This window comes from Chiloscyllium plagiosum, chromosome 21 (genome assembly GCF_004010195.1).
Source record: "Chiloscyllium plagiosum isolate BGI_BamShark_2017 chromosome 21, ASM401019v2, whole genome shotgun sequence".
Taxonomy (NCBI): domain Eukaryota; kingdom Metazoa; phylum Chordata; class Chondrichthyes; order Orectolobiformes; family Hemiscylliidae; genus Chiloscyllium; species Chiloscyllium plagiosum.
Window position 1 is genome coordinate 8,206,790 of NC_057730.1, and position 24,752 is coordinate 8,231,541.

The 24,752-nt window shown below is 41.8% G+C and overlaps 1 protein-coding gene across 1 annotated transcript in view; it reads right to left on the bottom strand.

The window, feature by feature from the left end:
- Positions 1-4,003: 4,003 nt before the first annotated feature.
- Positions 4,004-24,752, bottom strand: part of zgc:153896 (uncharacterized protein LOC569930 homolog) — a 32,305-nt gene continuing 11,556 nt past the window's right edge. Inside the window, exons 2-6 of the mRNA XM_043711017.1 lie at positions 22,595-22,740; positions 19,364-19,987; positions 15,468-15,702; positions 11,381-11,507; positions 4,004-4,164 (exon numbers count right to left, since the gene is read on the bottom strand). Of these exons, the coding sequence (XP_043566952.1) occupies positions 4,101-4,164; positions 11,381-11,507; positions 15,468-15,702; positions 19,364-19,987; positions 22,595-22,740 (1,196 nt within the window). The 3' untranslated portion in view covers positions 4,004-4,100. The remainder of the gene's footprint in view (positions 4,165-11,380; positions 11,508-15,467; positions 15,703-19,363; positions 19,988-22,594; positions 22,741-24,752) is intronic.

A 24,752-nucleotide genomic window follows, 5' to 3' on the forward strand; every position in this document is an offset into this window, starting at 1 on the left:
GCCCACAATAATGTCTGGTATAATCATGTGACTAAGTTTCACAGTAACCTTCCAGAACTTTTCCAAAGTCAACGTCAAACCTCAGGTAACTCCTGATGGTCCTGGAATGCTCACTGTTCTGAAAGAATGTAAAACCAGAAATGCTATAACACACAACCGAACAACTTGCTCACCACAGAATCACCGTGACTTCTTTTTGAACTACTAACTACCCATAGTTATCACCCAGGCAGCCAATTAGAAATTTACATGCAAAGCCTATTATGGGCGATTTAGATTTGATTAGTTACAGTGTGGAAACAGGCCCTTCGGCCCAACAAGTCCACACCGACTCGCCAAGGCGCAACCCACCCAGACCATTCCCCTACATTTACCCCTTCACCTAACACTACGGGCAATTTAGCATGGCCAATTCACCTAACCTGCACATTTTTGGACTGTGGGAGGAAACCGGAGCACCCAGAGGAAACCCACGCAGACATGGGGAGAATGTGCAAACTCCACACAATCAGTTGCCTGAGGCGGGAATTGAACCCGGGTCTCTGGCGCTGTGAGGCAGCAGTGCTAACCACTGTGCCACCGTGCTGCAATTTAAACCATCAAAAGTGAGAGGGGTGGGTAGAGAGAGTGGGAAATGACTAAATCAAAATGGAGTTGGATGGGGAAATAAAGCACTGTATCTCCTGCAGTGGCACCTATCTCCAAAGGCATCAAGAGCAGTGATGGATATCATGTGCTCCATCTCCAATGATATCCAGGCACAAACAGAACTGCGGAAGAGGGGGAGACAGTTGGCAGCGCTGACCTTGAGTGTGCTTTCCCTTTATTTCTTTTTCTTCTTCTTTTCTGTTTTTTTTAACCCAGAAGTGTTATCACACATTATTGAGTGGTTTATCCACCACCAAAATCACCGTGCCTTTTCTCCCTCTTAATTACCACCAGTCATCACCTGTGTAGCCATTTCAATATTTACCTGCAAAGCCCATTAAGGACAAAGCAAACCATCAAACGTGAGTGTGGAGGATGCGGGTAGGGAGAGACAGAAGGGACTAAATCAAAATGGTGTCAGAAATAAAGCACCTCTTTCTAAAGGCATTGCGAGCATTGATGGACACTGTGTGCTCCATCTCGAAAGACACCCAGGCACTAACATACTGTGAAAGGGGAACACACAGTTGGCAAAATGACCTTGGGTCTGCCTCATTTTTATTTAACCTATTTTTCTAATCAATCTGTCCACACCTCTGGAACACATGACACTTAAACCTGGGTCTCTCAGTCCAGGGATAGGGTTGAGTCTGCTTTATTTTCTTTGTTAAAATACACTGTTAAACTGGAATCCCACAGTTGTTTTCTGAAGTTATGAATTGAATGTTCACTGTATCTTGTTCTGATTTTTTGTCTCTTGGTATATATCTGCTTGTGTTGCAAAGTGTTCCCTACATCCTGCCCTATGGGCATGTGAAATACAGAAATATAGCAAATAGAAGCAGGAGTAGGCCATTTGGCCCTTTGAGCCTGCTTCACCATTCATTATGACCATGGCTGATGTCCCAGCTCAGTCTCCTGTTCCCACTTTCTCCCCATAACCCTTGATCCCTTTTAGTCCTAAGCACTATATCTAACTCCTTCATGAAAGCATGAATGTTCTGGCCTCAGTTGCTTTCTGTGACAGAGAATTCCACTGACTCACTACCCTCTGAATGAAGAAATTTCTTATGATCTCAGTCCTAAATGGCCTACCCCTTATCCTTAAACTGTGACCCCTGTTTCTGAACTCACCGGTCATCTTTCCTACGTCTAACCTGTCCAACCCTGTAACTATTTTACAGGTGTGTTGGAGATTCCCGCACCCACGTTTTCTAAGGATAAATCCTGCCTCTGTTATTTAACTTTATTGCAATCCTTGCAGTAGATCAGAATCTACCAACAGAGGGAATGGGGAAAAATATGCCCCAATGTTTAACAAAAGGGGAAATAAATCAAATCACAATCTGCTTATGGGCAGTGGATGAGAATAGGGAGAGGGATTAGTTTTTAATCTATCAATTTTGTTATCTGTCCATGACAGGCTCTGAGATGGAAGGTGAGCAGTAGATGGATTAATTGTGTCATTACACAGTGGCTAAGTCAGGCTCAACACAGATATTTTCAAACAGCTTTTGAGTTTTCATCTGTTTGTGATATTTTCAAGGACAGGAAGCCAAGAGATTAGGGTTCCAGCTATGATGCATATTGTTACATTCAATTAAGTGTCAGCAAAAGATGAGTATGATGACCAATGCCAGACAGTACATAGACAATACACAAACTGACTTCTCTCTTGGAACACATTTGGATAAGTACATGATTAAGAAATGTTTGAAGGGATAAGGGCCAAGCATAGACAGATGGGACTAGCTTAGTTTGCGATTATCATCGGCATGGACTGGTTGGACTGAAGAGTCTGTTTCCATGCTGTACGACTCTATGAGTAGCCCATATACCTGAGCTGTGAATGTGGGGCTGGCTGGAAACTGGGGTGGGGAAGATGGTGATTGGTGGTGGGAGGTGGTCATGGGGACTATTGCAAAATACTGAGTGAAGGCGGGAGATGAGGAACATCCACTGCCTTCCAACCATTTCAAATTGTACAGTTGGTTCTGCTATAACGCGCATTTCTTCAACACGAATTGTCTATGACACAATTTGAAGAATTCAGACCATTATTTGTAGAATGCGGACTTTCCTTACCTGTATTGGCTATAACACGATTCCAGTTTAAATGGTGCTGCTATTGCGCAGTTTTCTTATAACATGGGATTGCACAGGAACGTAACTATCGTTGTATAAGAACAGACCGTACCAGCAGAAAGGAAGGCAGGGGTTGGTGCTTTCACCAGGACCATCTTGAGTGACTGATTCAAGGTCTCTCCCAGCCACCAGTGCCGGTGTACCAGGGAGTTGTGGGCATCCCACTCTCTGAGAAGACAGTCTGGTGAAAGCTGGCAGCCTCCCTGTGGGCTTAGGGGACAGTTCTCCCTAATCAGGACCCCATGCTTCACATTGGACTGGAGAATATAGTAAAATTGGTCTGAACTATTTTTGCATTCCCTAAAATGGTATTCCAGTAGTACTGATACCATTACTATCTGAATCAAAGAGTGTGGTGCTGGAAAAGCACAGCAGGTCAGGTAGCATCTGAGAAACATGACAGTCAACGTTTCAGGCATAAGGTCTTCATCAGGAATGAGGATTGTGAGCCAAGTAGGTGGAGAGATAAATGGGAGAGGGTGTGGTTTGGGATGAAGCTAGCTGGAAATATGATAGGTAGATGAAGGTGAGGGTGAAAGTGATTGGTCGAGGAGGAGGGTGGAGCAGATAGGTGGGAAGGAAGATTGACAGGTAGGACAGTTCAAGAGGACGGTGCTGAGTTGGGAGGTTGGGACTGGGATAAAGTGAAGGGAGGGGAAACGGGGAAACTGGTGAAATCCACATTGATCCCATGTGGGAATTCCCTTTGGGAATGAAATATGCCATACTTACCTCGTCTAGCCGTACACATGACTCCAGACCAACAATGTTGTTGTTAGTTTAACAGCTCTCTGAAATGACTGAATGAGCCAGTCAGTTCCAGTGCAGTTAGGAATGGACAACAAACATTGGGTTTGCTACCGTGCCCACATCCCATGAAAGAATAAAGAACCTGTAACTAGCAATTGAATTTCACACCCTTTGTTTCTAACCTTGTTAACTTCAAATTTGAAATTTTAAGTCTAGAACCCCAATCAATGTGATAAAAAGTGTAGCTCATTGACTGTTGATCCAGTTTATTGAGACTATCAGAATAAGGATTTTACTTAAGCTTGTAGTTTGATCTCTTCAATTTATTTGAACAAGCATTTAATGGCACTGTCTCCATTTTCTTTCCAGCAGGAATTTACCATCTTTATCCGGGTAATAGACATCTCCAAAAATGAAGACGAGTCACACAGAAACAGAAAATAAAATCACCAAACAAACATTGACATTTCAAAACTGATTTAATAGGTGATTTTAACACACCCTTTAAACATTTTACAGTTGAAAAACTGGCTTGTAATCAACTTTTCAGAAGGACCTCAAAAGTGTGTAGCTGAAGTTTCTTTTCTTTCGATGACTCTGCCATGATTTCTGTGTTCAGACCTGGGGAATAAAGAAACATGTTAGAAGTCACATAGAAGTCTCGAGATCAAGAATAAACTTAGACCACTTTAGGTTAAAAGAGGGTTTGTAATACACTTGCAATATTTGTTGCACAGGTCAGCTCTGTCTTTCTTAGACAGAGAAAAGTTACACTGATGAATAAAAATTCTGTGTTGACCCCATTCTTACCAATTATGTTTCAATTCATTTTTCTTGCGTAAAGGTTTTCAGTAACTGTATTGATTTTTTTTTAAATTATATAGATATGATCACCCCTCTAAGAATGTATCTTTAAATATGTAATACTTTTAATTAATTTATAAATTCCATTTTTAGGAGGTTCCTCAATGTCTTCTGAAAGTTATATTGAGCAATGTTGCTGTATTGTGCATGACCCATCCCTCATTGAGTGGTACAATGCAGGGAACAATTCAATCAATCCACATGCAATAAAATTATGACTGGAGAAATGGTGGTGCATTTTTCAAACAACTAAATTGCACAATTTATGGAATTTAACAACTGTAGTGATTCTGAGTTGGTTATATAGATAACGATAATATAGATGGTGATTTCTCAGAATTTTCAATATACACTGATAGGCCGGAAATAGACCAACAAACGATAGAGAGTGTGGAGATGGGGACAAGGAGTAGAATAAGGTTGCTAACTGGCTTCAAGACGGAGAGCAGGAGAAAAGTGACAGAAGATGGAAAGTGGTGTTTCACAAGGATCAGTGTTGGATCAACTGTCCAAAGATGTGCCATGCTAAATTGTCCATAGTGTTCAGGGATGATTAGGTTAGATGCATTAGCCATGGGAAATGCAGGGATAGTTTAGAGGGATGGGTCTGGGTGGGATGCTGTTCAGATGGTTGACGTGGACTTGTTGGGCCGAATGGCCTGTATCCACACCGTGGGGATTCTGTAAACTGTTGTTCACAATTTACATTAAGTGGTTTGGACATGGGAATATGTACAGTTCATAGATTGCAATTTCATACATAATTTCATATATATTTCCTCCGGTTTCTTCCCACCATCCAATGATGTGCAGGTTATGTGAATTTGTTATGTTAAATTGCCCCATGTCCAGGGATGTGCAGACTAGGTGGATTAGCATGGGAAGTGCAGGTTTACAGGGATAGGGTGGGGGTGAGGGGTAGGTCTTGGTGGGATGTTTTTCAGAGGATCAGAATGGACTTGATCAGTCAAAAGGCCTGCTTCCACACTTTAGGAATCCTATGATTAGAAAAACTTCCCTCAGAGTACTGAGAATGCTAGATTGCCCATAGTGTTAGGTGCATTAGTCAGGGGTAAACATAGGATAGGGAAATAGATTTGGGTGGGTTACTCTTCAGAGGGGCGGTGTGGACTTGTTGGGCCGAAGGGCCTGTTTCCACACTGTATGGAATATAATCTAATTAAAAATACAAAATCAATGCAGGTCAAACTGGAATAAAGTACAGAAGGATGATAAAGAACTTGCAGAAAGGACAAATAAAGTTTAGTGTCAGGTAATAAAATCTGTTCACAGAATAGGGAGGGTGCAGCCTATACAGGGAAGAGAAACAAAGGCAATGCCCCAGTGGTGTTATTGCTAAACCAATAATCCAGAGTTCCAGGTTTTGTTCAACGGACCTGGGTTCAAATCCTGCCACAGCAGGTAGTGGAACTTCAATTCAATAAATATCTGCAATTCCGACCATGAAACTGTTGCCAATTGTTGGGGGGAATACCCATGTGGTTCACTAATGCCACTTAGGGAGGGAAACCGCTGTCCTTGGTCTTGTCTCCAAACACACAGCAATGTGACAGACTCTTAACTACCCTCTAGGCAAATAGGGATGGGCAATAAATGCTGGTCTAGCCAGGTCCTCCCATGAATAAAAGAAAAAGAAGAACCACTGCAAATTGTGTTATACATTAGCAAGGCCGTTAAGAAAATACTGGGGACTGAGTTATACTTCTACGGGGATCAAATTAAAAGCCGAGATGTTATGCTATATCTGCATCAAGCATTGGTTAACCCACACTTGAGGACATTGTGTGTAGTTCTGATTACCACAATTGAAGAAGGTGCAGAGAAGGGTGCTCTCAGAAACTCATGGCTAAACAGTTGAGAGGATTAACAGGCTGAATCTCTTTTCAGTTGAAAGAACAAGCTGAGGGTGACATTAAAATTGTTTGAAAAAGTGGAAGTGTTCCCTGTTCTGGGGATGAGCATAACTGGAGACATTCAATGCGAGAGAGTCCCCAAGAAATTCTATTGGCAATCCAGAAAAAAAATTTCCCTCAGAGTACTGAGAATGTGGAACACTATCACAGGGAAGAAGTTGAAGTAAAGAGGAAACCAGATAAGCATTTGAGAGAGAAGGGAATAAAGAGTTATGATGATAGATTTAGGTGGAGGTGACTTGAATAGAATAGCCTGGATGTCAGGTCAAATTGCCTGGTTTTGTGTTGCATATCCTTTGCCAACAATTTAAAATAATTGAAAGATTACCAAAGTATGCTTGACGAAAATCACTTTCCCATATAAAGATATAACAAGATAGACAGCGTTATATTGTCTCCTTTAACCATTAGCTGCTCAACAGGTCCAAAAATTCTATTTCTGATCACTGCATTAACTACCCCTATTAACTCAACTTTCACCAATTTACCACACTTGTGATTCTTACTTACCTCTTAATTGCCTCTAACTCATTGCTTCTGCCCCAGCACACCCAATGCTGTCCTTCACCTCAATCCTCCTGCTTCCACCTTCTCTTGGCCACTCCTCCTTGTCACTGCCCTTCTCTAAGTCGGCTGCTTCTTGCCTCTTCCCCGTCTTACCACTTGGAACCTTGTCCATCCCGCTGCCTCTCTCAGCTCTCCTGCATATTGCTGCCTCTGCCACTCCCTCTCTCTCTACTTGCCTCCCTGAGCATTCATAGAGTCGTGCAGCATAGAAACAGACCCTTTGGTCCAATCAGTCTGCGATGACCATAATCTCAAACTAAACTAGTCCCAACTGCCAGTGCTTAACCCATATCCCTCCAAACATTTCCTATTCGTGTACTCATCTAACTGTAACTGTATTCACGTGCCCCACTTCCTCTGCAAGTTCACACCACACATACCACTGAGAAAAAAAATTACTCCTCATGTCTTTTAAAAATCATTCTCCTCTCACTTTAAACATATGCCCCCTAGTGTTGAAAACCCTATTCTAGGGGGAAGACACTTGCTTTTCATCTTATCAATGCTTCTCATGATTTTATAAACCTCTAAAGGTCACCTCTCAACTTCCTATGCTCAAGTGACCAAAGTCCCAGCCTATCATCACTCAAACCCTCCATTCCTGGCAACATCCTGGTAAATCTGGGGTTGGAGGGTTTGAGCCATAGGGAGAGGCTGGGGCTGTTTTCCCTGGAGCATTGCAGGCTGAGGGCTGACCTTACAGAAGTTTATAAAATTATGAGGGGCATGGATAGGGTAAATAAACAAGGTCTTTCGCCTGGGGTGTGAAGTCCAGAACCAGAGGATTTAGGGTGAGATGGGAAAGATTTAAAAGGGGCAACATTTTTACACAGAGGGTGGTGCGTGTATGGAATGAGCTGCCAGAGGAAGTGTTGGAGGCTGGTACAATTACAACATTAAAAAGGAATCTGCATGGTTATATGAATAGGAAGGGTTTGGAGAGATGTGGACCAAGTGCTGTAAAATGGGACTAGATTAATGTAGGCTATCTGGTCAGCATGGATACGTTGGACCGAAGGATCTGTTTCTGAGCTGTACATCTCTATAACTCTACAATTTTTTTCTGAACCCTATCCAGCTTAATAATATCCTTCCTGTAACTGGGTGACCAGAACTGGACAGTACTCCAGAAGAGGCATCACCAACATCCTATACAAGCTCAATGTTATTTGGCGAGTGAAGGCAAGGAGAGGGAGTGAGAGAGGCACAAACAGAGCTCAGAGTGACAGGAAAGGAGCAGGAGAGGTTAAGGAGAAGCCACAAGGCGGGGGATGTCAGGTGGGGATAGGGGGTGGCAGGGAGTCTGTGAGCAGCAATGTGTTTCTAAAAATAAAGGCGGTGCAGTCACGGATTATCTCTCAGCCGGAAAATGATGGCAATGCTATTGGGGAATGCCGATTAATTTACAAACTGTGGTAACATTTTCAAAAGGGGTTATGAGTAGCTCCCCACTCTGAACCACTCGCCTTCAACTGGTCAGCCAACAGGGTGTGTAACTCACTGCATTCCCTGTGAATATTACAACCCACCACCACTGGTGATAAGTTCATAATGGCTCCTTTACAACATTCATTGGTCTTGGTAAGCAAACAGGAATCAGTCCCACCAACAACTTACTCTTGTGGTGCCAAGAAGGTTGACATTCTGGTTATCATCAGTGTATTGTGGACACACCCTCTGTCCCTAACCCTGATAGCCCAGAAGGTCATAGAAGGGGCCCACCAAGCTCATTCCAGAACTAAGCCATGTGAAAATCAGGGCTTGGCTAACTGGAGAAAGATCATTTCAACATCGGACCCAGGAAGCAAAGACGACTGAACTGACTTTTCTTTACTAGTTTACCAGTAAACTATTTTTCTGTTCTGAGGAAGAGTCATTGGACCCAAAGCATTAACTGACTCATCTCAACATGCTGCCAGAGCTGTTGAACTTTTCCAGCAATTTCTGTTTCTGATTTCCAGCATCCATAGTCCTTTCGGTTTTTATTTACATTACATTCCAGGACCTACTGTGGAAGCCTGAAACCGTGGATAGGTGCGAGTCCATTCAATTCAATGGGAATTATACCTTCCCGGCAACCTCCTGGTCCCTGGTCCTATTCGTGTACTCATCTAACTGTAACTGTATTCACGTGCCCCACTTCCTCTGCAAGTTCACACCACACATACCACTGAGAAAAAAAATTACTCCTCATGTCTTTTAAAAATCATTCTCCTCTCACTTTAAACATATGTTCCCTATAATATGTTCCAGCCGCAGTAAACCATGGATGACTGAAACCACAGATAACGATTCCATGGACACTGGGGTAGCCCTGTATTGTTCATGTGTGCAGTTTCTAAAGGGATTAGAGTTCAGTTGGTATTGTCATATAGGCGAAAAGTGAGGACTGCAGCTGCTGGAGACTGGATCTCCAGATTGATTCCTGATGACGGGCTCCTGCCCAAAACGTCGATTTTCCTGCTCCTTGGATGCTGCCTGACCTGCAGTGCTTTTCCAGCACCACTCTAATCTTGACTCTAGTATTGTCATGTGCTGATGGTTTATATCTGTTTACTTGTAGCTATAGTTTAATTACTTCTCAAGTAATAATTTATATTTGATACAGAAACCTGGTCCATGCTTTCTACCCACCTTGATCTGAAAGTTGAGTAAATTGGGATACAGTGCTCATCTTAACACATTGAAATTCGGTACAGCTCTGGAAATAGTGGACCTTGGTTTACAGCACGCTAGCCCAGTGAATCACAACATATTGTGCAAATGGAGTTGTGCTGCGAGGTGCTGCATTTTGCAAAGGCAAATCAGGGCAGAATTTATACACTTTATGGTAAGGTCCTGAGGAGTGTTGCTGAACAAAGATATTGGAGTGCAGGTTCATAGTTCCTTGAAGATAGAGTGACAGGTAGACAGGATAGCGACAAAGGTGTTTGATATGTTTGCCTATATTGGTCAGTTCATTGAGTATAGGAGTTGGAAGGTCATGTGGAAGCTCTACAGAACGTTGGTTAGGCCACTTTTGGAATATTGTGTGCAATTCTTGTCTCCCTTCTATAGGAAGGATGTTGTGAAACTTGAAAGGGTTCAGAAAAGATTTACAAGGATTGTTGCCAGGGTTGGAGGGTTTGAGCAACAAGGAGAGGCTGAATAGACTGGAACTGTTTTCCTGGAGTGTCAGAGGCTAAAGGGTGACCTTATAGAGGTTTATAAAATCATGAGGAGCAAGGATAGGGGAAATAGACAAGGTCTTTCCCCCAGGGTAAGGGAGTCCAAAACTAGAGAGCATAGATTTAAGATGAGAGGAGAAAGACTTAAAAGGAACCAAAGGGGCAACTTTTTCATGCAGAGGATGGTGCATGTATGGAATGAGCTTCCTGAGGAAGTGATGGAGGCTGGTACAATTACACCATTTAAAAGGTCATCTAGATGGGTACATGAATAGGAAGGGTTTAGAGGGATGTGGGCCAAATGCAGGTAAATGGGACTAGATTAATTCAGGATATCTGGTTGGCATGGATAGGTTGGACCAAATGGTCTGTTTCCTGTGCTGTACAGCTCTATCACTCTATCCTATTCTGAGAGTCCTGAAGCTCACTCTCAGGGTCCACCAGATCTTCGACTATCTGGAGAAAGGAACTTTTGGGCCAATATCTAATTAACATTGAATGACTTATTTACAATTGACTGATAGTTTAGAAGCTGCAAGGCAATTGGTTGATAAGTTAAAAATCTGATGGACAATTTTAGTCCCATAAAATAAATCAGTACCCACTCAGAATTCTCATTTTAAATTGTTCACTCTGTTGGCATGCTCCTTTGAGCCTGAATTTGTTTTTTATTTATAATTAGGGTAGCTCAGTGGTTAGCACTGCTGCCTCACATCACCAGGGACCCAGGTTCAATTCCAGCCTCAGGCGACTGTCTGTGTGGAGTTCGCATGTTCTCCCTGTGTCTGCATGGGTTTCCTCTGGGTGCTCTGGTTCTCTCCCACAATCCAAAGGTGTGCAGGTTAGGTGAATGGGCCATGTTAAATTGCCCATAGTGTTCAGGGATGTGTAGATTAGGTGCATTGGTCCGTGATAAATGTAGGATAGGGGAATGGGTCTGGGTGGGTTATTCTCCGGAGGGTTGGTGTGGACTTGTTGGGCCGAAGGACCTGTTTCCACATTGTAGGAATTCTCTATAATTATTTTCAAAAGTTTATATTTTAAATTAACCTGTTCAGGCATACTATGATACCTTTCCAGAGGAGGTAGGAATTGAACCCAGATTTTCTGGTTAAGAGATAGAAAGTACACCACAAGAATCTCATTCATAGCTGTTACTTTATGAGAACATTTTGAGCCGACAATAGTTCACTGATTTAAAGTCTGATGATATAAATCTACAGAGTACACATTTTCAACTTTGCCACAGTTTTATTTGAGTAGAAAGGGACCATACAACAATTCATTGTTTGAACGTGTCCTTACCTTTTGCTTCTAAGAACAGCGTAGTAGGTCACATGTATGATAGCGACTAAGAAGAGGAATGTGGCGACAGCACCTAACCCGATGATTCCAGAAAGTCGATCCGATCTAAAGGACACCACTTCAAGGTCTAAAAGAAAATAATATGAATTGAACCTGCGAATCTTTTGGATATCATTGATGGATTCACCTGTGATAGCAAACTAAAACTGTGATAAAGTATACACAAGTCCACATAACAATGCATTCAAGGCAAAATCTGTTCAATAATGCTGTCTCTGACATAGGCACTGTACAAGCAGATTTCCATACAGATTGTTTATGGTAAATTGAAATGGATATTAAATGGTCTTTTCATACTTGTACCATGAAACAAGAGTCAGGAAATTCTCTGTTATCTCATTCCCACCTCTAATCTGGGCAATGCAGGTGGTGGAGGGGTGGGAGGGTGTAAGGATTTTCATCCAGGAAGCAGGATCAGAGTAAAATCTAGCTCATCACCTCCTCTTGGTGCTGTAACAGTGAGAATAGAGGAGGACCACACAATAAAATGGCTACCGTCACAGCCCTGTTAGTGCTACAACAGAAACAAAAACTCCAGTAAAACATCTTCTCGTGGTCTCAACTGCTGGCTGAACTTTGCCCTGTACTTGCTTATTGTCACTGCTGGTGCGTTTGCCGGTTAATAGCTTGTCGCCCATGTGAAAGTTGGCCCAACATGAAGCAACCCACTAGTAAGCTCATAACCCATTGGATGCTGCATCACTTTCTTCTCTGTGGCATGGGAAGGACCAGCTTGCAGGAGTCTGCCCAGCCTCTCCCCTGCTACTGACTGCATTCTCCCAAGTCAATACAGAGAGAGAGATGCGAGTAAATCTTATCCCTTAGAATTCTCTCCAATAGCTTCCCAATCACCAATGTAAGACTCACTGATCTATAGTTTCCTGGATTATCCCTTTCTCAAGCAATAAATATCCAAAGAAAACTAACTCTAATTGATATGGGAATCCATGAGTCCCTTAAACTGGTTTCACTTAAAGTCAAAACTTTCAGGAATGCAACTTCAATGTTTCAATGAAGTCAATATCCACATGTTACAGCTCCAACACATCACCATCCTGACATCTTTATTGCATTTTATTTAACAAATTACATTTTAAGTTCAGAATGTTTTGTTCTATTCAGTAATTTAACTAGCTAAGCTATAGATTTAATGTAATTAGAACAAACTATATTTTGTAGAAGTAAAGTGAATGTAATACTTACATTGTACACTGTACCAGTACAAAATACTGATGCTGGCTAAAGGAATAAAATTTGAAAACTCACAAAATAATCACCTGCTTGTTCAATCTAACTAATGCCTTTGGATACTCAGCAGCTACTGGAGGCTAAAATAGAGTACAAATATTAGCATCTCCTTCGATCATTGCACCAAATATCCAAGTTAGCAGTCATACCTTAAAGCACTCTGGCTTTGGCTCACTCTCACATTCTCACCAGTGGGAAACCTGTTAGCTTTTATAAAGGATAGGTGACCCACTATGAATTGAAACTGCTAAGTCCGTCCCCTGCTAGATTAATGAGCAACCATTTAGCCAAGAACCATTAATTATAGAGTTATAGAGATGTACAGCACGGAAACAGACCCTTCGGTTCAAATTGCCCATACCAACCATATATTCCAACCTAATCTAGCCCCATTTCTAGCCCCATTTAAAACAGTTGGCCCATATCCCTTCAAACCTTTCCTATTCATATACCCATCCAGAAGTCTTTTAAATGTTCCAGTTGTACCAGTCTTCCTCTGGCAGCTCATTCCATACACGCACCACCCTCAATGTGAAAAGGTTGTTTCTTGGGTCTCTTTTATATCTTTCCCCTCTCACCCTAAACCTATGCCCGCTAGTTCTGGACTCCCGACCCCAGGGAAAAGACTTTGCCTATTTATCCTATCCATGCCCCTCATAATTTTATAAACCTCTAGGAGGTCATCCCTCAGCCTCCGACGCTCCAGGGAAAACAGCCCCAGCCTATTCAGCCTCTCCTTCTAAGTAAAATTCTCCAATCCTGACAAAATCCTTGAAAACCTTTACTGAACTCTTTCGAGTTTCCCCAATATCCTTCAGATAGGAAGGAGACCAGAACTGCACATAATATTCCAACAGTGGCCTAACCAACGTCCTGTGCAGCCACAACATGATTTCCCAACTCCTGTACTCAATGCTCTGACCATAAAGGAAAGCATACCAAACACCGTCCTCACTATCCTATCTACCTGCGACTCTACTTTCAAGGAACTATGAACCTGCATTCCAAGGTCTCTTTGTTCAGCAACACTCCCTGAGACCTTACCATTAAGTGTATAAGTTCTGCCATGATTTGCTTTCCCAAAATGCAGCAACTCCATCTGCGACTTCTCAGCCCACTGGCCAATCTGATCAAGATCCCATTATCATCTGAGGTAATCTTCTTCACTGTCCATTACACCTCCAATTTTGGTGTCATCTGCAAACTTTCTTACTATACCAGCTATGTTCACATCCAAATCATTTATATATATGACGAAAAGTCGTGGACCCAGTATTTGAAAGAATACTGCCACTACCAGATAATTTCTGTTAAACACGTTTTCTTAAGCAGGTTGCAGTTTTAATATCCTAATTCAGAATCTGACTGTTAATCTAATTATAGCTTGAGAAAACTTTACCTGAGATACCTGTTTCAAATTCTCCAGTTAGTCTGAACCACTCAGTCCTTGACTCAGTCTGTGCTCCTTTAATTTATACTGCCCTAATCCCATAGTCCTGAAACTTTATTTCTCTCAAATATCTATCCAATCAGCTTTATAATCTTTGATCCTTTCCATTTCACCTCCTCATAGGCTGACAGTTCCAGTTCTTTAACACTCACTGTGTATCTTTAACACTCACTGTGTAAAGATATTCTTCCTCACATTCCTCTCCTACAGAAACACTGATACGAAGTATTCTAGTGTATCCCGTCCCTCTGAAATTTACCATTTTTGCTCCCAATAAGTACAACCCTTTCCAACTCACTTAACATCTGCAAGCTGGTAAACAATTATTGCAAGCCCTTTTCTGTTTCTTTTTGTCATTCCTTCGCAGGATGAGGATACTGCAGGCTGTGCCAGCATTTATTGCCCATCCAGTAAAGGGTCCAGAGGGCAGCTAAGAGTCAATCATATTGCTATGAGCCTGGAGTTACATGCAGACGAGACCAGGTAAGGATGACAGTTGCCTTCCTTAAAGGACATTAGATGGTTTTTTCTGACAATCGATTCACGGTCATCATTAGATTCTTAATTCATTTATTGAATTCAAATTCCATCATCTGGCATGGCGAGATTCCAACCAGATCCCTAGAACATTACCTGATTCTCTGGATTAACAGTCCAGTGATAATAGCACTAAGACATTGCCTACCGATCATTAACTGCCATTATCTTCTTCTACTCTCTCTTTGCCCATCTCGCTTTCCTCTTGTACTCCTCACCTTGGCTGGTCATCCAAGGATGCTGATTTTAGGGGATTCAGTGATGGAACATCAAGGGAACACTGATTGATTCTTTCTTGTTGGAGATAGTCATTGCCCCCTTGCATTTCAATATCATGAAAGTAACTCATCATTTATGTTGTCCACATTTTGCCTCACTTCAGGATTTGAGGAGTTGCAAATGGAACTGAGCACCATGCAATCTTTCATGCACATCCCTATTCCTGATCTAATTTGGAGAGAAGGTAGTTGATGAAGCAGCTGAATGTCGTTGAGCCTTAAACACTGACTTCAGAAGCTCCATTTTATGCGATACCCATTTTATAAGGCTGTCAGATGGAGTGCCTAAATGCTGGCAGATGAATCACTTCCCTTCCATGCATATAATAAATAATTAAACAGTGTATAACACTGTTAGCAATTGAATGGGTGATTTTACTAATTCCTGTAAATGTCAATGTTGTGAAAAGTATTTAAAATGTATTAGTCTGCACCTAGTTGAAAGGATTATTATTACAAATTGCACATAAATGCCAAAGATGTATAGATGTATTCAGAAAGACTTAGTCAGTACCTGAATTTTCAAATGGATTGAACAACATTCCTTCAGTAATCGCCAATGATCCATTGTTAGGTTCAGGCTTGACTCCTAATAAGTTGCACATTAAAGGATATATATGGACACTGTCAAAAGGCTCCGATAGATAAGCGCTTTTAAAATCAGGGCCAAAAGCTCGGAAAAACATCTTCATGTCCATTTCCTTGTTGTCAAATCCATGATCTCCTCTATTGATATGAAGTATGATTCTCTGCAATTATAAGTGGTCAATTAATGAATGTCTCATTGGCCCTCAATGAACAGGCAGGAGGCTGGAAGAACACTACAAGCCAGGCAGCATCAGGAGGTGCAGAAGTCGACGTTGCGGGTGTAACCCTTCCTCAGGACCTTGACTTCTGTACCTCCTGATGCTGCCTGGCTTGCTGCATTCTTCCAGCCTCCTACCTGTCTACTTTGGATTCCAGCATCTGCAGTTTTTTTTTGTTTCATTGGCCCTCAGAGCAAACAGTGAGGATCTCTGCTACTATTGCAGAAATTAAGGGTGTGTATGTGTGTGTCTGTGTGGATATGTGTGTCTTTATGGGTGAGTGTGTCTATGTGTGTGTCTGTGTGAGTGGTCTATCTGTGTGAGTGAGTGTGTATGAATGCGAGTGTGTATGTGTATGTGTGCGCATGTTTGTTGTGTGTGTATTGCAAATTAACCAAATGAATAATGTCTTCACTAAACTTGATATCTTTTCAAAAAAGAGTTTTCTGTAAAAGTAGTAGTGAGATTAATAGCAATCAATCCTTACCTATGTACAAATCAGTCAACAACCTCAAACAAATGCATTTATGCAAATCTGGATTTTGGAGCTGGGTGGTCGAAAATGTTTACACTAGAATTAGAAATAAAGATGTAAAACTCTACTCAACAATAAATTAAAAGCTTTGGATGTGTGGTTAAAGTAGTTTTAAAAAATTCTATCATGGGTTGTGGGCATTGCTGGTAAAGTCAACATTTGTTGCACCTCTCTACTTGCCTTTGAGCTGAGTAGCCATTTTGGGAAAGTAGTTAAGAGTTAAACACATTGTGTGATCTGAAGTCACATGTCAGTGAGACCAGATAAGGTACGAGATTGTCCCTCAAAGGATTAGTGAACTAGATGGGTTTTTATAAGAATTGATAATAGTTGCCATTGTCACTATTGGGTTCACTTGATGAACTCCAGAGATGAAAACTTATCTTAATGAGGAGAGATTGAGCATTTTAGGCCAATACTCACTGGAGTTTAGAAGAATGAGATGAAATCTAATTGAGGTATATAAGATGCTAAAGGGAGTTGACAAAGTAGATGTGATGTGGATGTTTCTCCTTGTGGAACAATCTAGAATGAGAAGTCAAAGTTTTAGGATAAGGAATGGAACAGATTTAAAACAGATGTGTGGAGGAATTACTTCTCCCCAGAGTCATGAATCTGTAGAATTCATTATCCTGGAGTGTGGTGGATGCTTAAACACTGGGGAAATGTAAGGAGGAAATAGATGGATTTTTAATTGGTAATGGGTTAAACAGAGAGGGGCTGAAAAGTGGAGTGGAGGCTGAGATGAGATTAGCCATGATTGTATTAAATGGTGAAGTAGGTTTGCTGGATTGAATTACCAACTCCGAGTTAGTGGAACTAGCTACGTATCCCAGATTTACTGCTTATTGATCCAAATTTACCATTGGAGTTTAATTTCTACTAGATGTAGTGGAGTTTGAACTTACATTCCTAGAGGATTAGCTTGGTCTCTGGACTGTTAGTCCAGTGTCATTACGCCTTATGCTAGTCTGGTTGAAGCAGAAATAGTCAACTACTTTAAAAGAACTCGATCAGCATGTTGAGGAAATTACGCATGCAGGGATACGGGTGTGACAATGTGGCTTTAAGAGGTGTGTGTTGTCCTGGTTTCTTTTAGAGAGAGAGAGCAGTCTATGAGAAGATAAACAACTTGTAAAGCCTTGGGTTTTTAAAAAAATATAAACAATAGTAGCAGCCTGAGTGGGTGTGGTTAAGATCTCTCAGATCCAGGATTTTTAGTTAGCTTTCAGTTGTTGTTGCTGGGGTCTAGGCAGGGTTGGAAGGTGGTAAATCTCTTCTGGCTGCTACACTGTCTCTGTTCCTCTCAGAATTGTCTTTTGATCTTCTTTCCTTTGGGATTAGAGAACGGCACATGAAACAATGTGTTTTCTGAGTTTGCCTTTTGCCAAGGGTGTGTTTACGGAATGTCACTAAATTGGAAAAGTTACTGTTCAGTAGTAAAATAATCTATCATTCTGTTAAGTTTTCGAATAAAGTTAAGTTATTTCAAGTTATCATTATTTTGTTGTATTTTAACTACTGTGTTTGAATAACATCGAGTAGTTTGACCAATCAAATTGTAACTGGAATGCAGCACCTCACAGTTACCTTTCAAATAACAAAAAAATTAAGGTCTAAGTTACCTTCTTAATATATTTTGAGGGCTGGTCCATAACAAATCCAAAGATGTGCAGGTTAGGTGAATTGGCCATGCTAAATTGTCCTTAGTGTTCAGGGATGTGTAGGTTAGGTGCATTGGTCTGGGGCAAATATAGAATAATAGGGTAGGGGAATGGGTTTGAGTAGGTTACTCTTTGGAGGGTTGGTGTGGACTTGTTGGGTCGTAGGGCCTGTTTCCACACTGTAGGGATTCTATGATTCTATTCAATGAAACTGCCAGATCTTCTAATGAGAATAGAGTAGGAAATGGAACCAGATTGTCTTAGAAAGAACTGGACCCTGATGAACTAAATATTGTCATTCTGAATTACAGTGTTGTACAATGATGACTGTATTTATATGAAATAAATTAGAATCTGCACTTCTCTGCTGATAAATTCCCCACATGAGACTGATCTTCCAGAGGGAGCTAAACTAAATTTGAGTACATGGCCTGGATTTGTGCAGAACATTCCCTTTTCAAAGTGCCCTAGGTCAGGATTCTATCTTCTCTCAAACTGGAAATACTGTGTGAAATGGGTGCCTTAGCTGTGTAAGAAAATAATTGATATCAAGGGGGTGCTGAACTAGGAAGAAAGAAATGATTATTGTTTTACTATTTTGTTATTGCATTCCTGTCTGAAAATATGATTGCTAATGGAGTGAGAAAAATGGCATAAATTGAAGATGGAGTGAGAACGTACAGAGATCACAATTTTATGTAACTACAATATTTAAAAGACCTAATTATAATATTTCAAAGACATTTGGACAGGTATACGGATAGGAAAGATTTAGAAGGATATGGGTCAAATGCAGGCAATTGGGACTAGTTCAATTTGGGAAACCTGACCAGCATGGATGAATTGGACCGAAGGGCCTGTTCCATGCTGTATGACTCTATGAGATCGTTTGGACTTACTTCACTGGAGAGTAGGAAACTGAGAGTTGATATTATAGAAGTTTATAAAATCATGGAGGGCATAGATAGGGTAAATGGCAGGTGTCTTTTCCCTAGGGTGGGGGATTTCAAGCCTAGGGGGCATTTATTTTAAGAAGATAGGAGAGAGATTTTCAAAAGGCATGGGGGCAAATTTTTTTATATGGAGGGTGCTTCACATGTGGAGTGAGTATGGAAATAGTAGACGTGGGCACAGTTATAACATTTAAAAGACGCTTAGATAAGTACATGAATAGGAAAGGTTTGGAGGGATATGGGCCAGGAGCAGGCAGGTGGGACTAGTTTAAATTGGGATTGTGTTTGGTGTGGACTGGTTAAACAAAAGGGTCTGTCTCCATGCTGTATGATTCTATAATTCTTCAACAGTTACGTGGAAAATAAAGATTCACAAGCCTTAATTGTAGTCCCATTACTCTTTCCATAACTGTTATTGAATTAAAATGAAAATTGATATGTTTGTTTCTTACCCCATTCACATTGTAGCCAAGATCTCCATAAACAAGGATTGGCAAAACGCGATCATTTTTACTATAGTGAAATCTTTCAGGAAATTCCTCCTTCTTATAGACTTTTAGATGAGGGTGGGCATTCTTTAGTCCTTGGTAGATTTCTTCGGTTTTCCCTTCCTTTGGTAGAATCATCCCAAAACCACCATAGTCCAATAACTCAAGCTTAATATTTTTGAAACTGATAAATTTTGACAGTCTAATTTCATTCACGTCAGGGGCTTTCTTTATTGTTGTCATCCCATGGTCTGAAGTTATTATAACATTCAGCTTATCCTTCAGGTTATACCTCTCAATGCTGTCTATTAGGTAGCCGATGGTTCTATCAATCTGACGAATAATAGCTCGTCTCTCCTCTGTTTCTGGTCCCCTTCTGTGCCCAACGTTATCAGGTTCTCCGTAGTAAAGTGTTACGAAATCAAAATCTTCTTTTGCAAACCATTCCAAGACAATGTCGATGTTCAGCCTCCACTCTGTCTCATTAGCATCTGGGTGAGTAAGTGACTCCCCTAGGGATCGATATATTGCTTGCCCACCATAGGTCACATTTCCTCCAGGATAATGGAATGAAGCTACCTTTCTGCCCTGGAAGAAGAATTCCCATTTGTGAAAGTATTCTTGACATTCAAATTGATTTTTGAATCACCCACCTATGAATTTGGACCAAATGTAGGCCATTCAGCCCTTTGAGTCTGCTCTGCCATTTTCAACAGGTTCATGGCCGACCTGCTTGTGTTTCAAATTCCACATTCCCATCCACCCCTGAGCAACTTCAATTCCATTCCCTTCGCAGTGGTTCATTGGGAAAATGGACTTAGCAATTGGGGTACCGCTAAATAGGATAGCATGGTTGCTCAGTGGTTAGCACTGCTGCCCCACAGTGCCAGGTGACCGTCTGTGTGGAGTGTGTACATTCTCCCCATTTCTGCGTGGGTTTCCTCCCACAGTCGAAAGATGTACAGATTAGGTGGATTGGCCATGCTAAATTGTCTAGGGACATGCGGGTCAAGTGGATTAGCCATGGAAAATGTGGAGTTACAGGGTAGTGGGTTGGCTCCAGGTGGGATGCTCTTTGGAGAGTCGGTGTGGTTGCTAAATAGCCTGTTTCCACACAGTAAGGATTCTATGATAAATTGCCCCATTGTATCCAGGGATGTGTAGGCTAGGTGGGTGAGCCATGGCGAATACAGGGTCACAGGGATTAGTTGGGATGGCCTTTGATGGGCCAGTGTGAACTCAATGGGCCGAATGGCCTCTTTCCACATTGTAGTGATTTCATAAATAGGTAAAAAAAAGTACATCAGATTAAATAATATCCAAATGGTACAGATCCCAAATATTACAATCGATGTTTAAGTGGAGATCTGACAGAACTCTCCCACTTAGTGGAGAGAGTGATAGTTTAAATCTGTCAATGATGTTTGCAGACTCTAAACTGTGAGAAAACGTAATTCCTGTGCAAATGATTATCCCACTGCCACATAACGAAGGTGAACCAATGAAGGTGTTTCTGGGAATGTGTAAGAGTTTGAGAATTCAAAAGGATCTCCAGAATACTGAACGAATGTGAACTAAATGCGAAGTTTAGAAGGATCGAGGGCATCTGTTGAGTTCCGGTTCCCTCTTAATAAAAGCCAAATACAGTAGACACTGGAAAACATTCAGTATTCTGGAGATCCTTTTGAATTCTTAAACTCTTATACATTCCCAGAAACACCTTCATTAGTTTAGGCTCGTTATGTGGCAGCGAGATAATCATTAGCACAGGAATTACGTTTTCTCACAGTTTAAATTTAGAGTCTGCAAACATCAGTCAACACTGGAAATCTGAAACACAAACTGAAAATGCTGGACGTACTCAGATTGTCTCGCAGCATCTCCTGTGGGCACTGGGACCCCAAGTGGGGATCATCTTCGTTCCTGACCCTGTCTATGTCTAATGGCTCCCTCCTTGGTGACAAAGTGGCCAATTAAAAGATGACCACTCGGAACGATGGTAGAGTCTCACAGGAGTCCCAACCTTAGCCACCCACATCACTGTATGGCCAGCAGTCCGAAGGCTGAGGTGGAAAGACCAATGGGAGGGTGGAGGATTTAAAAATAAAAGACCATTTGGGCCATCAGTATGGAGAGTGACCACCTTCCACAGACCACCCTTGTAGCACATTCACGGGGGACACTGAGAGAATGTTTTTACTATTTTTGACCTGTCAGCTCCAAGTATTTGTTGGGCTGTCAGTCCAATGCCAGGAAACGCTCATACATGTGGAGAAGGGAATCAAGTGGGACCATAATTGACAGTAGACTCATGATCTCTGCACCAGCCCAACCCTGGAACATCCCATCCAAGGTGGGACAGCGTTTGGAGGAAGTTTTTCCAATGGTAACATCTGCCCTTCCCCCTGCCCCAGCTCCAAAAGTATCTCGCGTATTGAGGGGGAGCTGTGGCTGAGAAGATTCCACACAATAGAAAAGCTCAGCTCTCTTGCCAGTTCTGATGAAGGGTCAGGTTTTTAAGAAATTGTAAAGACAGGGAAAGTGAGCAGAGGAGAGAAGAACAGAGAAAAGAAGGTATTTGAAGGGTGGGAAGGTGGACATGATGGGGCACAGCTAAAGGGAATGAGAACCCAAAGATGGCTTTAGGTGAGACGTAAAATGGCAACACCAGAATGGTTGCCAGCACCTGCTTCCCAGAGCAATGGTTACAAATGGATATCACTGAGTTAAATATCCATTATGCAAGGCCACAAAAGGCCTCATCAATGAATGAAATGTGTTCTTTGAGTGTCTGTTGAATTCTATTGTAACAATGGCATCAAGTATAGGGAGGCCACAGTGTTTCAAAATGGCAGTCGACAGCAAAACTTAATAACAACATTTTAAAGACATTTTTGGACAAATGCATGGATAGGAAAGGTTTAGAAGGATATGGGCCACATGCAGGGAAATGGGGTTAACGTGGATAGACATGTTGGTCGGCAAGGACAGTTTTGGGCCAAAGTCCTGTCTCTGTGCTTTGATAATGGTCAGAGTCATGCTTGTGGATGGAATAGACAGCGGTGAGCTGAATGATGTTTATCTGTGACGTATTTATTCTGTGATTTGTGATGTCATACATGCGACCGCTTTGGAGTCTAACCTTTCCAAAGAGTAAAACAAAGCAGGTAGGAGAAGCTGGGCTTCTAAACTAACCTGGTTTTGAGCTGTGATCCAAAGTGGGAGTACTCCATTATCCCACCACTGTGTTTTTTGTAACGTGAGTTTGTGTGGTAGTTTTAATAGGGTGGTGGTGTTGAAATACATATTGTGGACCACTCCATGATCTTCAATCCATCGTCCTATGGAAAAGGAAGAACGTAGCTTCAAACTTATAAAGACCAGCAAGTTCAACCAGTTAAATACTATATAATCAGGCCATGAAGCACTCAAGTACCATTTCAACGTCAGTCAATATTTGCACACATTGTGTTTAAATTTGTGAGTGTCATCCTTTTTTGTCAGCCTTCCACCTTATGTCTGATTAAAAAATAAGAACATGGAACCTGAGGGAAAACAGAGCAAGAGACTGACAGGAAAAATCTGCAGCAAGGAGTCAGAGAGAGTCAGTCACCATGTTCCCCACCTTTGACGGAGACTAGCAAAGATTCACAGAGTCCACCGTAAAGGAGCTGAGTGACTGGAGAGTTACGAGGACAAGTTGATCAGATTTTCAAAAGTCTAAAACAACACATGTTGTAAGTTATTCATAAAGGTAATTACACCATTTTAAGGCAGCTTATTAAAAAGCATATGTATTAACAATGCCACTTTTGTATGTTGAAATATTTTGGCTTCTTAATACAAATTTTTAACACCAGATATTTTCAAATTTACTTTTACTTAATCGGAGTGTGTGTTCTCAATGTAAGAGATGGATTCTGCCATTCATTATGGTTGTCATCATCCATCTGTGGATGCACAGTTACTCTCATAGTGTCACACCATTAAGAAGTGATTTTTCCAGCCACTGCTGCTCTCCCTTTTCATTGCAAATTAAACAAATGGAGTGCATGTTTAGGACTCCCCATCGCCAGACCATAGCAACACGACGGTTGGAGGAAGAACGCCTCATCTTCCGCCTAGGAACCCTCCAACCACAAGGGATGAACTCAGATTTCTCCAGTTTCCTCATTTCCCCTCCCCCCACCTTGTCTCAGTCAAATCCCTCGAACTCAGCACCGCCTTCCTAACCTGCAATCATCTTCCTGACCTCTCCGCCCCCACCCCCACTCCGGCCTATCACCCTCACCTTGACCTCCCTCCACCTATCGCATTTCCAAAGCCCCTCCCCCAAGTCCCTCCTCCCTACCTTTTATCTTAGCCTGCTGGACACACTTTCCTCATTCCTGAAGAAGGGCTCATGCCCGAAACGTCGATTCTCCTGCTCCTTGGATGCTGCTTGACCTGCTGCGCTTTTCCAGCAACACATTTTCAGTTCTGCATGTTTAAACATGCCTTTTAAACACACACTCTGTCTGTCTGAGGTAATTTCACTGGATAAGCAACCTGGTCCTGTTTTTTTAGCACCGCCCACATTGATACTCCATGTTCAGGTATGCGTGGTGCTGCTCCTGGCATGCCTTCCTGCAGTCTCCATTGAACCAGGGTTCACCCCCTGGCATAGATGGAAATATTAGAATGCTGCACCATGAGGTTGCAAATTGTATTGGGAATGTGAGTCTGCTGCTGCTAATGGCCCATAGTGCCTCATGAATGCTCTATTTGAATGGATCTATTTGAAGTCTATCCCATATAGCACAGCGACAGCGTGACACAATGGATGGTAAGAATGCTACTTTGTCTCCATACTTGTTGGCTCCCTCACCACCTAGTCTGTTAGCTATGTCCTTTAGGACTCGATTTGCTTTGTCAGTAGTGTTGCTACCAAACCACTGATGGACATTTAAGTCAACAGCCCAGAGTTTATTGAACACCCTCAATGCTGGATCCAAATGGTGTTCAATATGGAGGAGCACTACCATCAGTCAGGAAAGGGCAGTAAGTGATAATCAGCCATGTATTGGCCTGGCCAGTATTTATTGCCCATCAGGTAGCTAGCGTCAATCATATTGGGATGTGGCCCATAATCACATGTAGGCCAGATCACATCAGGATAGCAGCCATCCTTCTCAAATTAGAGATTACAATAATCAACAGTGATAACAGAGTCATACAGTTATACAGTACAGAAACAAGTCCTTCAATGCAACTCATCCATGCCGACCAGACATCCTAAATTAATCTAGTTGCATTTGCCAACACTTGGCCCATATCCCGCTAAACCCTCCCTATTCATATACCCATCCAGATG